Below are 14,874 nucleotides of genomic sequence, written 5' to 3' on the forward strand. Positions count from 1 at the left end.
TCCTTGTATTGTCCCTGAATATATTTGTATATAGTTATCATATCCCTTTTTAGACACCTCTTTTCTAATGTAAATAAATCTAATTTAGCTAGCCTCTCCTCATAAGTTAGATTGTCCTTCCCCTTTATTCATTTGGCGGCTCTTCTCTGCACTCTCTCTAGTTCCATAATGTCTTTTCTAAGGAGTGGTGCCCAAAATTGTATTCCATCTTCAAGGTGTGGTCTTACTAATGCTTTGTAAAGGGGCATAATTATGTTTACTTCCCTTCCATCCATATATGTCCTCATAAGCAGGTAAGCTCACTGAGTTACTTGGTTTCATGCTATTGCAGTGACGATTTTGAAAAAGAGACATGGACTAAATAATATAGATATGATAAAATAATATTTCAAATAAACCACGAATCCCATTTTTACATAAATGTGAATAAAATATCTATTGCATCTGAGGGGCTCATTTAAAGTTGAAGTCCCACCCAACTTTGAGCAACAACTCATATGAAAGATTGGATAGATACAACCTTAAATGATTTCTAAAGAATATTAAAAGCAACTGAATTTTTAAAAATCCCCAAAAAGTTGTTTTAAAGATTGTTTTAGTATCATACTGTGGAGCATCTGTAGTGGATCTATCCTGTCCCACAACCCCATGCTTGACCTATCCTCTCTGTTTATTGGCTCTCCCTCTCAAGTGCGTTGACATCACGTTAGTAAGCTCATAACCCAGATCCACAGAATTATATATGTATATTTGTTTGTATTAATTGAAGTGATACTGGGAAGGTGACCTCAAATCTACGACAGTAAATAAAGAATGCGCATCAAATATGACAAACTATTTAGTTCATTATTACATGGTTTTTCTTCTCATAAGTATGTGTCATTTTCGTTCAATCCTTTGGCCAAAAAATGTCAAGCCTGCAACCATGTGAAGGTAAACTCTATCAGCAGGTCCTACACTTGCAATTTTATACTGTGTCAGATGCATTTCTTCCAAAGTGGAAACTAAACAATAATATGCCAATAGCATGGGATACATGACGTGTACAGAATGCAGCGCATAATGTGCAGACATGCATTTTTAACAGTAGAGAAAACTAAACTTTTTTTGCAAGTACATTGAGCCTCTAAAGTTCTGCAGGGACAAAGGCAGGGACGCCAGCGAGGGGAAGTAAGAGGGTGCTCGAGAGGCGGTTTAGTTCGTTAGCACGGTGACTGTTAAACAGTGTGAATCGGTTATTGTTCCTTCAGATCAGGTTGGGAGGGTTCCTGTGGATCTGGTGGTCCGGGGCTCGTTTAAGAGTGTTAAATAGCCCCACTGGTGGCAGCTGATTGGAGGGTAAATACGGGAGACCTTTCCAGACAGCGCTCAGTTACGGTAATACCTGGTGGTGGCCTGGTGGGCGAGTGAGCAGGGCTCATTGTGCTTTGAGGACCTGGGGCCCATCTTGCAGCTGACATCGGGTCAGCTGAATGGCTGAGTCTTGGGATGGGCCTGGCTAAAGAGCCATGATTTAAGCGTCATTGGCCTTACCCATTGGCCTTACCTGTGGGTCAAGCACTCTGGCAGGGTTAGCACCTTCCCTTTGGCTGTATTTGAATAAAAGGCCATTGTACCTCCAGACCTTTGTGTGTGTGCTTAATTTGCAGGATGTTGGGGTGGAGAGGGTGGGGGGGGGTTGAGGGAGCAGCATCGCAGGCTCTGAGGTTATGAGATTTGTGAGCCCATTGTGTAATGCAATGTATGCAACATATCAAATTCAGTTTCTCTACTTTTACTGGCATCAAAAATTCCACATGATTGGAGGTGAAGTACAGTAAACCTCCAGAGTTTAGTAATCTGTGGCAGGGTAATGTACTGTGAGAAACGCAATTAACAAGCTTATTCCGATTCATGTAGCTGCAAGCTGCAAATGTTTCAGCGCATCAAAGCCCTGATACATCTTCATTATTTACGAAAATATACCAGTTACAAGACAAAAAATAGAACAAAATACTGTAAATATTTTTTTTCTACAATTTACCACCTCATACAGTACATACTGTACTAACCATAGTATTGTGCAGTACAGTATGTCTAATCAATATCTGCAAAGAGTTGTGCGAATGTCTTCAAAACTAGTTGACAACATTTTTCACATTTTTTTCCCCTTAAATTTAGCCAAATTTCATATTGGCAGAATTCTCCAACAATTTGCCAATTCTGCAAAATATAAAGGGCCACGTAATTTTGCACGTTGACTTTTAAAGCGGCAATCCAAGCGCAGCGTTATTTAATTTGTTTATACATAGGATTGAAGCAGGGGGTCTCCGTAGCTGAGCCTTAATAATTTCAGCTCTGGGGACGCCCTGCTTCCCGAGATACTTACCTCCGTAGGGGGTGCCAGTAGCCGCTCCAGCTATGCTAGTTGGGGTTCAAATAATGACTGCTTCAAAGCTCTCCTGCCCTGTGGGCCAATAGAAAGCCATGACGTCATCCATTGTGGCTTCCGATCAGCCTACATGACCAGAACCTATAAACAGAAGAGAGATACTGGCACCCCCTATGGAGATATATATCTCTGGAAGCAGGGGTCCCCAGATATGAAATTAATAGGGTTCAGCTACGGAGACCCCCTGCTTCAAATAAAAAAAATATATATGTATATATGTAAGGGGGTCACCCCCGGTTCCCCTGATCTTCCTTTGCCCCCTGCCTTACCCCTGTGGCAGTGGGGGAAGGGGACGGCGACTTCTCCCGGTGGGCGCTGCCATCTGGGCCGACGCCGTCGGGGTCCTGATGCTCGCGCATGCACGGAGGGTTGCGCATGCACAGGTAGCCGCGGCGGCCATGTTGTGGGTGGTGCGAGGTTCGCGCAATGCGCTGAGGTTGGCAAGGGTAGCGGTGGCCATTACAAGTGTGCAGGAGCTCTGGGTTGTTGCGCAGGCGCAGTTAAGCGTAGCGGTGGCCATTACAGCTTCGCACAGGCGCAGTAGAGATCGCGCATGCGGTCCCCATAGGAAAGAGGTCCTGAGTGGACTACATCTCCCAGCAGCCTCTGGGGAATGCCCTATGATCCCTGTCACCTGCAGCCAGACAGCCACTAAGGCCTCGTTCAGGGTGCTGGCTTTGGAGGGAGGGCGTGCTGCCGTGAGAAACAAAGTATTCAATTTGAATACTGGTTGTCAGGGTAGCAACTGCCCTGTCTCTGAAGCCAGGAGTTGAAGCTGGCTACAGTTTCAAGAAACGAAAATTTCGTTTTTTGGAGCTGCAGCAGCGTCACAGGGACCTAGGCAGCCAATGAAATCATTCTTGAGAATGATATCATGACTGCAACCTCGATACTTTACCTGCCGTGTGTAACCCCGCCCCCTCCTCAACGCTGAAAAGTCTGCTGGGGGATAAACACAGATCGCCCAGCAAACTGCTGCACTGCCGCCCTCCCGCCCTCCCTCCAACTCCTGCAGCTGGCACCCTGAACGAGGCCTAATGCTGACAAATTATCATGCTGCAAAGAAGATACAATGTTGTGTGCAGACAGGCATTGTTCAGTCAGGCTGAGGACACAGAGGGGGAAAGAAGGGGGGCAGAAAACTGCGAGCTTCTGCCCTAGGCCAGAAATCCCCAGGCTAGAGCTGAGGCCCTGACTCCCCACTAGTGAGGATGGGTGGTCACAGGGACAGGCCCTAGGATAGGAACCTGTCACATTAGAGAGAGAGAGAAGACCGGGAAGGGGAAGAAGAAGGAGCTCAGTGTGTAGAGAGGCAAGTAGCCTCTACACTAGGCCTCATACCCCTGGCCCAGTTATTATCTTTGCCCCAGTTTGTTGGCTGCTTCAGGGACAGGCCTTAAGGATGGAGATCTGCCCCTTTAGCTGTTTGGTTAGTTAAGGAAGCACTCAGTGGCGCGCAGCCTGATTCCTGGGTCTGGGATCAGACCCTCAGTTATGTAGAGACTATCTTTACAGAGGCCACGCCAAGCAGTGACTGCGGCCTGCCGGCTGCAGACGACACCCTGCAAGGTATAGACGGTACGGTGCATGGTGATATTATCCACGCCGGAATTCACCCCACGCGTAGGAGGACATCACGTCGGATCAGGCGGATCCAATCCAGTTGTATTGCCGCACCCGTGGCTGGAGCCCGGGCAGGTATCTATAAGTAGTGCACCAACACGTCAAGGGATAGCGCTATCTCCAACACACGTGGGTGGGATTGAACATAAGGTACTTTGGGGAATACCTATGTTGATGTGTGCACCCGATGCACTTCCATGTGTGTGGTTATATGCATCTGGCTGTGTGGTACAGGGTACCGAGTTATGAGTAGTTACAATAGTAAAACAGTTGTTAGCATACATTGTGTGCGTGTCTTATTATTGTGGTTCCTGTAAGAGGACCATCCCCCTCAGGTGGGAACCCTTACAGGTGGAGGCGCTGTGTTCGATGAATCATCAGGTAACCCCAGGCTCCCAGTGGCAGAGGTTCAGGTCTTCTGTGAGCCTATCAGGTAACGCACCACACCCGGTAACACAAGTGTATTTCCCCACATGGTCCCTATCTGCGATTGGGGGGGGGGGGGAAGGTGTTACATATATATATATCTTAATATATAAAATCGAATGGTTAGTGAGGTTAGTGCTATCTGCGGTGAATCTGATTGGTCCGTGACTCTCATTGGCCAAGAGGTACGCCCCACTGTGACATCACCTCCTTCACTCTCACACACTTGCAGTCACACCACACACCCAGAACCTCTGAGGACTCCTTGGTAAGTTGACATATCACACTGTCACCCCCCACACTCACACACAACCCTGTACACACAGTCTCACACTCACACACTCAGTGCCACACTCAACACTGTACACACACTCACACTCAACCCTGTACACACACACACACTGTCACCCCTGTGTACACACACATTCACACTCACCCCTGTCAAACAACAACCTGTACACACACACACACACTGTCAGCCCTGTGTACACACACACACACTCTCACCCCTGTGTACACACACACACATTCCACACATTCACACTCACCCATTTCCTTCATTGTCCCTGTGCACATCATCTCTTTTCATCCCGCTCTCTGGCCACATGCCCGTCTAAACCGCTCATATATGCCCGCCGCCGCGCACATTACACCGCCCGCACGCGTCCATTACCTTTATTGTCCCTGTGCACACGCGCGCACATTACACCCCCTCCGCTCACCTCTCCCGGCGCTCCCCTCATCTCCATCCCCGGCGGGGGAACAGGCAGCAGACCCCCTTCCTCCCCCGCGGCGCCTCATCTCCATCCCCGGCGGGGGAACAGGCAGCAGACCCCCTTCCTCCCCCGCGGCGCCTCATCTCCATCCCCGGCGGGGGAACAGGCAGCGGACCCCCTTCCTCCCTCGCGGCGCCTAAGATGGCGGCGCGCCCGGAAGGACACCCTTCTTCCCTCGCGGCGCCGAGTGAGAAGATGGCGGCGGCCGGAAGTAGAGGTAGGTGTCGCGTGTGTGTCGCTCTAGGTGACGTGTGTGTGTGTGACACTGTGTGTGACACTGTGTGTGTGTGTGACACTGGGTGTGTGTGTCACACTATGTGTGTGTGTGTCACACTGTGTGTGTGTGTCGCCCCCCCTGCCGTTCACGCCCCCCGCCTTTCACGCCCCCCCCCTGCCTTTCACGCCCCCCCCCCTGCCTTTCACGCCCCCCCCCCTGCCTTTCACGCGCCCCCCCCTGCCTTTCACGCCCCCCCCCCTGCCTTTCACGCCCCCCCCTCACGGCCTCCGGGCAACGCCGGGTATATCAGCTAGTACATATATATATATATACATATACATATATATATATATATATATATATAAATATATATATATATATATATATATATATATATATATATATATAACATTTTTAAAGAAGCATGGCTTGGATTGCTGCTTTAATGCTTGGCAAATTTATTTTGCAAAGCTTGCGGTTTTTGTAGAATTTTATGGGGGGGAAAGACCTAGCAAACTTTGGGAACATAAGTGAAAAATGTGCACACGTGCAAAGAATGGTGAAAAACTATTCCAAATATGCAATAATCTGTGTTGGATTATACAACATTTCCTGGAAAAGTAACAATTGCATAATTTTTTTATGAGATTCCGAAAAAAGGATTTACAGTAGTTCAACATATTTCACATTTAACTATTTGATCACTGTGGCATAACGGACCACACTTACCAAGAAATACCACTATATAAGGCACCTGGAAGACACCTTGCAGCCCATTCACCCACCATATGGAGCCGTAGTTGCTAAGCAGTGTTGCTAGGTGTATTATGGAATAGCACTGTTTAGTAAATAGGAACAATCTTGCTCACTGCCAAAATAAGCTTTTTTATGCAGTAATCCCATTGCCAATTCTTGGAGTCAGGAAGGAATTTATGTTTCCCCTTATGAGATATCATTGGATGATATGTTACTGGGGTTTTTTTTGTTTGCCTTCCTCTGAATCAATACATAAGTATAGATATAGGATAAAGTAACTGTCGTCTAAATTTAGCATAGGTTAAACTTGTTGGACGTATATGTCTTTTTTCAACCTCATTTACTATGTAACTATGTACTGTACCTATGCAACTATCTAACTATGTAACTATGTAACTATGTGTAACGGCTGGACCCCCCTTGTCTGACCCACCCAATCTCACATTGGCCCGTGTGGTCTAACCGGTCCCCATTACAAGGTCGTGTGTGGTGGTGCACCTGCTAGTAACAGGACTCCTGAGTCTCCCGCTTGGTGTTATAGAGGATATCATCAGGACAGGTATCTGAGGTAGTGGTTACGAGTCCAACTTACTTCATGTGCAGCGCCTCCACCTCATCAGGATCTATGCTTCCGCAGGGAGATGGTCCTGGTGAGGAACTCCTTCTCGGTGGTGACTGCCACTGTTGAGTAATCTCACACTCACACAGTGGGGGTTTCTTTGAACATGGCATCTTTATTGTCGATTGGGATGTAGCAGACTGCCACATGCAGCTGCCGGCTCTAGCCGCACATCTCGCCGTGCTGTCCCTTTGCCAGGTACGCCCTCCCGTATTGAAGTGGGATTCCCTTTCTCCTAGGGAGATCACCACTGCGCCAGGTCCCTGGGCACAGTGTGGCTTAGACAGACTTGATTGGTCACTCTGCTACCGCTAGTTACAGCACTAGGGTCACAAAAGTATTCCTCCAATCCCTTATGCAGGAGCATACATTTTACCAGCTGCTTCACACAACTGCTGGCTAACACTTACAACTGACAGTGTTGTGCCCTTTATACCTCAGGGGGCAGGCGCATCTCTGATGTCACTATCCAGGGAATCAGAGCATACAGCCACTCCCTTCCTTACACAGGGCACCACACCAGGGTGTGAGGGAAAACCTCCATAACTACTGTTGGCAGGCCTGTAGTTACCAGGACTTACCGCCAACAGGGAAGATGTATGCAGTCATTATTATGCATGGCTACATACTCCCCCTGGTTAATACCCACCGTCCCGGCTGGGACCTAAATTTGGTGTACCTTGCGCCAGGAAACACTGCAATAGAACACACAAATAACATGGCAAAGATCATCACATTGACATAATAATGCAAGCCCATCTCACTACTGACCAGCAGGGAGCGCTGAAGAAAAAGCAGACCACTCTAATTTGGCACTCAATAATAATGTCGAGGATCTGGCTTCTTCACCTCCCGCCCCGCGGCATCATGCACAGTCACGCTGTATTCCCGTGGTATCCCTCGCTCATTACAATACACCACTTTGTGCATGTACACACTGCGTCCTATCTTCCAGACCCGCATAAGTTGGGACACCCTCTGCTCGGCCTGCATTCCTTTAATGGCTCCCCCTTTATCTACGATATAGTGCTGGATATCGTTTTTAAGCCATCTCTCCCTATTCTCCTCTATCTCTCTCATTAGAGGTTCCGGGACATACGGGTAATCAAGCCCATGCGACCTTCTGTATTTTGCCGCAACAGCCCGTTCAGCTCGGCAAGCCCTGGTCAACTTACTTTCGCCAGCCGCCCCGGGCAGCACCCATGACAGGGGCTCATCGGTCTCTACCGGGTCATCCAACCCTGCGGACCCCTTTGGAATAATAAGGCCTGCCTGTATGCGATCCCACCTTACCCTTAGGGCCCTAAGGTATGCCTCGTCATCAAAGTCACCGGCAGCCCACCAGTGATCAACCACCCCCTCCCTTTCTAGGATAAATCGGGTGCGGTCGAACCAAGCAACATACCCCTCGTACAACGGGGCCCACCACCTAGTCTCCTTCCGTTCTTCGGAGCTAGGTTCTATAGACTCCTCTATTGACTCCTCATCAGGCCCACCCGAAGATACCCCGGACGTACCCTCAGATCGCCCCACTTGGCCCTTACTCTGTGACCAGTGTCCGCCCTCAATACCCAGCGCGCTATAGCTCTCGCTGGCCATCGACCCATGTCGAGTAATCCTCCCTCCACCCTCCGATCCACTATCGGACGTTCCCCAGCCCAGGCTTCCAGTCCGTTCTTGGATAGGACCCCGGGAATCCCTTGACACCCCCAAACTAGAAGTGGACCCACCTGACGAAGTGACAGGGACAGGAGCTTTAACTAGGGCCTTGGGACTAACTTTGGGAGTGGCCGGGGTTGGGGGACGGGACCGGACAGTAGGCATTGACAGGGTTACGACCTGCTCTCCAGCAATACCTGCCTTAACTTCGCCACAAAGTCCTTTCTTGACTCCAGCAGCTGGGCTTCTTGTTCTGCAACTCGAACGCCCGCTCCCCCTGGTAGTAGGGGATCGGCTTCCGCTGCTCGACCGCAGAGGCGCTAACACCTCCCACTTGATGCCGCTCTGCTCATCCGGACTCTCCTCCGCACACGCACGTGCTGCGACGCCATCTTGGGTTGGATCCCCAATCGGGATCTCTTCCTCCACGAGGACATCCGGCAACGCCCGTCTGCTGCGCGATCCAGTCTGGCTCTGGACTCGCTCTTCCTTCTCCTCCACCCCCTGGGTCTGCGACAGGCACGGTGTCATCTTAGTACCTCGCAGGGTCGGGGTGGATCGACCTCCTTCCGATCCACTAATCACCACGGCAGTGGGACTCCGGCGATCGGGTGGTCGCGGTACTGGAGACACTCGACTCCGTGTCTCCACACCACGGGGAATGGCATCTCTCCATGGCGTACCAATAGTATGGCAGTCTCTTTTTATGACTATCTTACTCGACAGCCTAGCACACTCCTCGTCCGAGGATTCCACTGGGCAATTCGGCCGAGGCATCCCAGTAGGAGACCGGCGATGGGCTCCTCGGTGATCACCTCTCCGATGGCTGGGTTTCTCCGTCGGGAGCACCGAACCTGACTCCGACTCCGCGGAACCTGCACTCTCATTCCATAGCGCTCCCGGCTGCTCGTCGATCGGCATCGGGACATTCCTGCTACTCCCACCGCTTGTACCGGTACAAAAGTGGTCATGGGCCACATGTACTGCAGTCCACAGTGGGGGCATCGGGCCTCGCTGCCCACGTCTCCGCCCGGCAGTCTGCACTGCAGGCAGAGACATGCCACAGTCTCCACACCCTCTACCCGGATGATCAGGAAGCCTCCTGGAGCCGAGTAGGGATGAGTAGAGATCAACGGACTCTGGTCCACTTTATCAGCAACTGCAGCCATATTCACCAGCGGAGGCACTCGTTTCAGAGGTCTGTACTGGTCAATGGCTCTTCGCAACTGAAGGGCATGGGCTGATTTAGCAACCCCTCCTCCTACTTTCTCTGTCGACATCCGGTGGAACTGCAAACCACTCCCCCTGGTTGAAACTAGGGGGATGTCTCGTAGACTTGTAGGCTGACCCAGCACTGGGGCAGAGTGAGTCATAGTCCATGAGGGCGCGGCTCCAGCTTTCGCGCCAAACTCCCCATTGGGGTGGAGTTTTCTCGTTGGCGCCAATCCTGACCAACAATTAGCAAACTGCAAAGTTGCAAGACTTTCTGCAGCATGCCCACGCGGTGTCCCGGGAACGCGGGAACCGCCATCTTGGTAAGTATTGTCCTTTTTCCCATTGAAGGTAGCGTCTGGCTGTTTGTTAATTGGGGTATAACAAAGTCCATTTCGTTCCTCCCATCGGATAACACTGTCATGCTCATTATTCTCAGGGGTATCATCCCGAGAACAAAAACATGATAAACACGGCGCAGCCACGGCTTTCACGCCATTCCACAACAAACTCACAAAAGTCTCTTCTGTAGCTTGTTCTTCTTCCACGCACAGTTCATATGCGTGTTCTTCCTCTGACCGCAATCCTGGACCTTGTACTCTGTGCAGATCCTCCATTCTTGCGGTTCTCTCTCCCCGCCATCCTGGACCTTCTACTCTGTGCAGATCCTCCATTCTGACGGTTCTCTCTCCCTGCCATCCTGGACCTTCTGCTCTGTGCAGATCCTCCATTCTGACAGGTCTCTCTTTATCATTGAACACGGGGTTCTTGTACATGGAGCTCCGCTCTGCGGGGCAGCTACCACATCCGTACAATAAACATGCCTTGTGCACCACCTTGTGTACCTAACGTAGATCTGACTCGTGTTTGCACTACCTCAGGCTAGGCTCACTCTTTCTGTGTCTACTGTAACACGTTCCTCCAGTCTGTGCTCCTTGGTAAGTGGTCTGGAATGGAGACTAGAGTACTCTGGCTCTTCCATGCAGTACTTTGGGCGTCGACCTACTTTTGGCTAGCCTAGTGCGGACCCTTCCAGAATTCCTGCCCTAAGTTACCAGTTTACCCCTTCAGGCGTCCCCCGCTAGCGCTACCTCAAGGCGACTAGAACAGCAATAGCCCCCTGCTCCAGACTCACTAACCCCTAACTGATCCCAAGGCGTCTTTGCGGCATGCAGCTCCAGCATCTCCCTGACTACCCCTGGCTCCGTCCCACGCAGCACAAAGTGGCAGCAGACACTTTCCCTGTTTCCTAGCGTGTGCCTAGCAAAAGCCTGTCCTGTTAACAGGTATCTCAGCAGCGCCTCCAATTGTAACGGCTGGACCCCCCTTGTCTGACCCACCCAATCTCACATTGGCCCGTGTGGTCTAACCGGTCCCCATTACAAGGTCGTGTGTGGTGGTGCACCTGCTAGTAACAGGACTCCTGAGTCTCCCGCTTGGTGTTATAGAGGATATCATCAGGACAGGTATCTGAGGTAGTGGTTACGAGTCCAACTTACTTCATGTGCAGCGCCTCCACCTCATCAGGATCTATGCTTCCGCAGGGAGATGGTCCTGGTGAGGAACTCCTTCTCGGTGGTGACTGCCACTGTTGAGTAATCTCACACTCACACAGTGGGGGTTTCTTTGAACATGGCATCTTTATTGTAGATTGGGATGTAGCAGACTGCCCCATGCAGCTGCCGGCTCTAGCCGCACATCTCGCCGTGCTGTCCCTTTGCCAGGTACGCCCTCCCGTATTGAAGTGGGATTCCCTTTCTCCTAGGGAGATCACCACTGCGCCAGGTCCCTGGACACAGTGTGGCTTAGACAGACTTGATTGGTCACTCTGCTACCGCTAGTTACAGCACTAGGGTCACAAAAGTATTCCTCCAATCCCTTATGCAGGAGCATACATTTTACCAGCTGCTTCACACAACTGCTGGTTAACACAACACTAACTGACAGTGTTGTGCCCTTTATACCTCAGGGGGCAGGCACATCTCTGATGTCACTATCCAGGGACTCAGAGCATACAGCCACTCCCTTCCTTACACAGGGCACCACACCAGGGTGTGAGGGAAAACCTCCATAACTACTGTTGGCAGGCCTGTACTTACCAGGACTTACTGCCAACAGGGAAGATGTATGCAGTCATTATTATGCATGGCTACATATGTAATCAAATAATATACTCATACATGCAGCAGAGAGAATAATAACTCATTCAAGGAGATTCAGAAACAAACTGAAATACCACTGCACAAACTTTGCTAATCTCTGCTACTCCCCCATTCATGGGTTAATTAAATGATGGATAAGAAATAGTTAAATTCCGGTAGTCGTATTGGTCCAGAAGAAAAGCAGATTTAATGTGGGTTGTGATGCTGTACCTTTTAGTGGGCAGACATTTATAATTCTTCATAGATTAAATTATTGTGTACAGAGAAAATCTACTGTATATCCAGTGAGCACTCTGCCTTTATGTCCCTGCAATATACTTATATGAGGGAGAAAGGAGCTTACTCCAGCACACTGACAGAGAGACAAAAAGACTCATACTATCATTGCTGCATCTAAGAATTTACTACAGTTTGGTAATATGTGGAAAAATAAGTAAAAACAAATAAAATGAGAATTCTACAGAAAAATTAAAGAAATCTAATACCCCCCATAACAAAAACATACCCCATATGCATGGAAGGTGTCTGTGTAGGTGTCAAGCCTCGAGGTTAGTCATATTTATATAGTTCATATTTAGTTGGAGATACCAGACAAGCCCTTCAGACCAGGATGAATCAATACAGATTCACTACATCAATTCAAGAACTCCTGGGGGACAGCACTCTTCCAATGCAGGACATTCCCTGTCTGATTTAACATATCAAAGGAAATGTTAAAAATACACAAGAGAGAAGAACATGGGAAATACAATATATTCAACTTCTGGACTCTAAAAACAATGGCTTAAATCAAGATACTGGATTTTTGCAACGTCATAGAAACATTGAATCCACAATGAAGATGTGAGCATAACAGCCTGGCGACTTACTACACCTCCGCTATCCATCCAGCTCTGTCACCCAGCGTATTTAGGTCTGGCTAATTTTTGATGATTTTATTATTTTCAGTCAGTGGCGGATTTATAAATATGCTGCCCTTAGGCACTTACTTGGTGCTGCCCTCCTCCTCCAGCGTCATGGCAGCGTGACACCGTGTGACGTCATGTTGTCTGCCGGGCATGCGCAACAGGCAAGCACAGATCACGCATGTGCACGAGCAGCTGATACTGTAAGTGATGATCGCGCATGCACGCCCGGCAAGCGCCGATCGCGAACGTGCCCGAGTGGCTGGCAAGTGCCGGTTGCGCAGGCTTGGGCAGCAAGCTCCGATTTATGCCACCCTAGGCCCAGGCCTTTCAGGCCTAATGCCAAATCTGGCACTGCTTACAGTATAAAGACTCCCTACAGCAAGAGTGGCCAACTCCAGTCCACGAGGGCCACCAATGGGTCAGGTTTTAAGGATATCTCTGCTTCAGCACAGGTGGCCCAATCAGTGGCTCAGACCTATAGGTGGCCCTTGAGGACTGGAATTGGCCACCCCTGCCCTACAGAGTTTATCTCCACAACTGATCATTACTTTATATTTTCCCTCAAACTTTGTGGACACTTCAAGAAAAACACTGAGGTAAAAGATATCACAATCTACAGGTGACAAACAGGGACATCATAGATAGTCTTACATTCTTGGTGTTGTTGATTCAGGCTATCATATCATATCAAAAGCTGTAATTGTAGAGTAAGGTCGGGCACACGTGGCTTTATAAGATCATCCATGGCAGGGGTGGCCAAACTCTTTTTCAGACGGGCCAATAAAGAGGCACACATTTTTGGCAGGCCGCTGTCCTCCTACTGCGCCCTACATCAGGTTTAAATTAATAGCTAAACAAACTAAATAACGCCAAAAGTAAACAAGGATAATAAAAACATTAAAATATTATAAAAGTTTTTTTTATTTATTGAGAAGAGAAGAAAAAAACGTTAAATCCTAATTTAAATGTAACGGGTATTCCCTGTGAATACAGACGCTACTGATACGGTATATTACCTGTATGGCTCTCAGGAGCCTAAGCCTCCGCCCAGGGAGTCTGGGGTACATATATTTAACTATCTCGTGGTGCAACGCCTCCACCTGGGAGGGATCCCAACAGAGTGGGAGGAGGCCCTCACAGGAAACAATCACGATAAGCACACTGGTGTAAAACAGGACTGGCTTTACTAAACATGTGCACATAATTTATACTCTATACATATCATATTCAATACTAGCACTGGGGTAAAGTATACCGTAACCCCGCTCCCACCACAGTGTACCCCCACACTGTGTCCACAGTATAACCCCCCTTTGTCCCGTGGTCAGCGCTGCCACTATGTGCGAGTACTCGTGTGGTGCACGTGCGTAACAATACCTGCCCAGTGCAATGGCACCTGGGCGTTCAAAGGATCTTCACAAAGGATCCGACGACCTTCCTGGCGACGTCCGGTTCCTCCGGTGAGATGATCGGTCAGGGCCATCCACCCTTAGTACAGTTCCGCTCTCTCTGCGGAGTAGGCTTGATCCCAAGCCTCTGGATGGAAAGCGCAGCGTCCGCTGTGTCCCTAACTAGCACTGTAATATGTTAATGGGGCAGGGTCCCTAACCTGGGGCCTGTCCCTGGAGCACCACTAACTACTAAGTGGCTCAGGGTTAACTGGGGCCTAGGGGGCTGCTGGCCTAGTGCAGTGGGTCACTGACCCCTGCACCCTCACCTCTTCCCCTAGCCTCTCCTGGCGCCGACTGCCTGTTTCAAACCCCGCGAAATGTATCTATCTCCTGTGGCAGGGAGATCCTACAACCCTATAGGCTCCCTGGCGTCACGTGGGGTCCCCTAAGGCTCAAGGGACTTGTAGTCCCTGCTTAGAGCCTTCTCCTGATTGGTGGGGGTTCGCACGCATCTCACTGCGCATGCGCGACTTGCCTCTGGCCTTCCCGTCAATCTATCACACTGCGCATGCATGCGCAATCTAAGATGGCGGTGCCCTGCAATGGGAGCCGCCGGGAGTCCCTGCTAGCGATCGCCGCCGGGATGCCGCACCTAGCAACCGCCCACGCGCTACTGAAGGTGCGCGCCCTGCAC

General features: G+C 49.8%; 1 protein-coding gene across 4 annotated transcripts in view; it reads right to left on the bottom strand.

Annotated features, from left to right (window-relative positions):
• FER1L6 (fer-1 like family member 6) overlaps positions 1-14,874 on the bottom strand; it is a 215,154-nt gene that overhangs the window by 130,098 nt on the left and 70,182 nt on the right. Inside the window, exon 1 of one of the 4 annotated variants that reach the window (XM_075582213.1) lies at positions 6,822-6,892. The exons of the other annotated variants lie outside the window; for them this stretch is intronic. Within the exon in view, the coding sequence (XP_075438328.1) occupies positions 6,822-6,826 (5 nt within the window). The 5' untranslated portion in view covers positions 6,827-6,892. Of the gene's footprint in view, positions 1-6,821; positions 6,893-14,874 lie in introns of those variants that run through there. 4 annotated transcript variants of the gene reach the window in all.

This window comes from Ascaphus truei, chromosome 2 (genome assembly GCF_040206685.1).
Source record: "Ascaphus truei isolate aAscTru1 chromosome 2, aAscTru1.hap1, whole genome shotgun sequence".
Classification (NCBI taxonomy): Eukaryota; Metazoa; Chordata; class Amphibia; order Anura; family Ascaphidae; genus Ascaphus; species Ascaphus truei.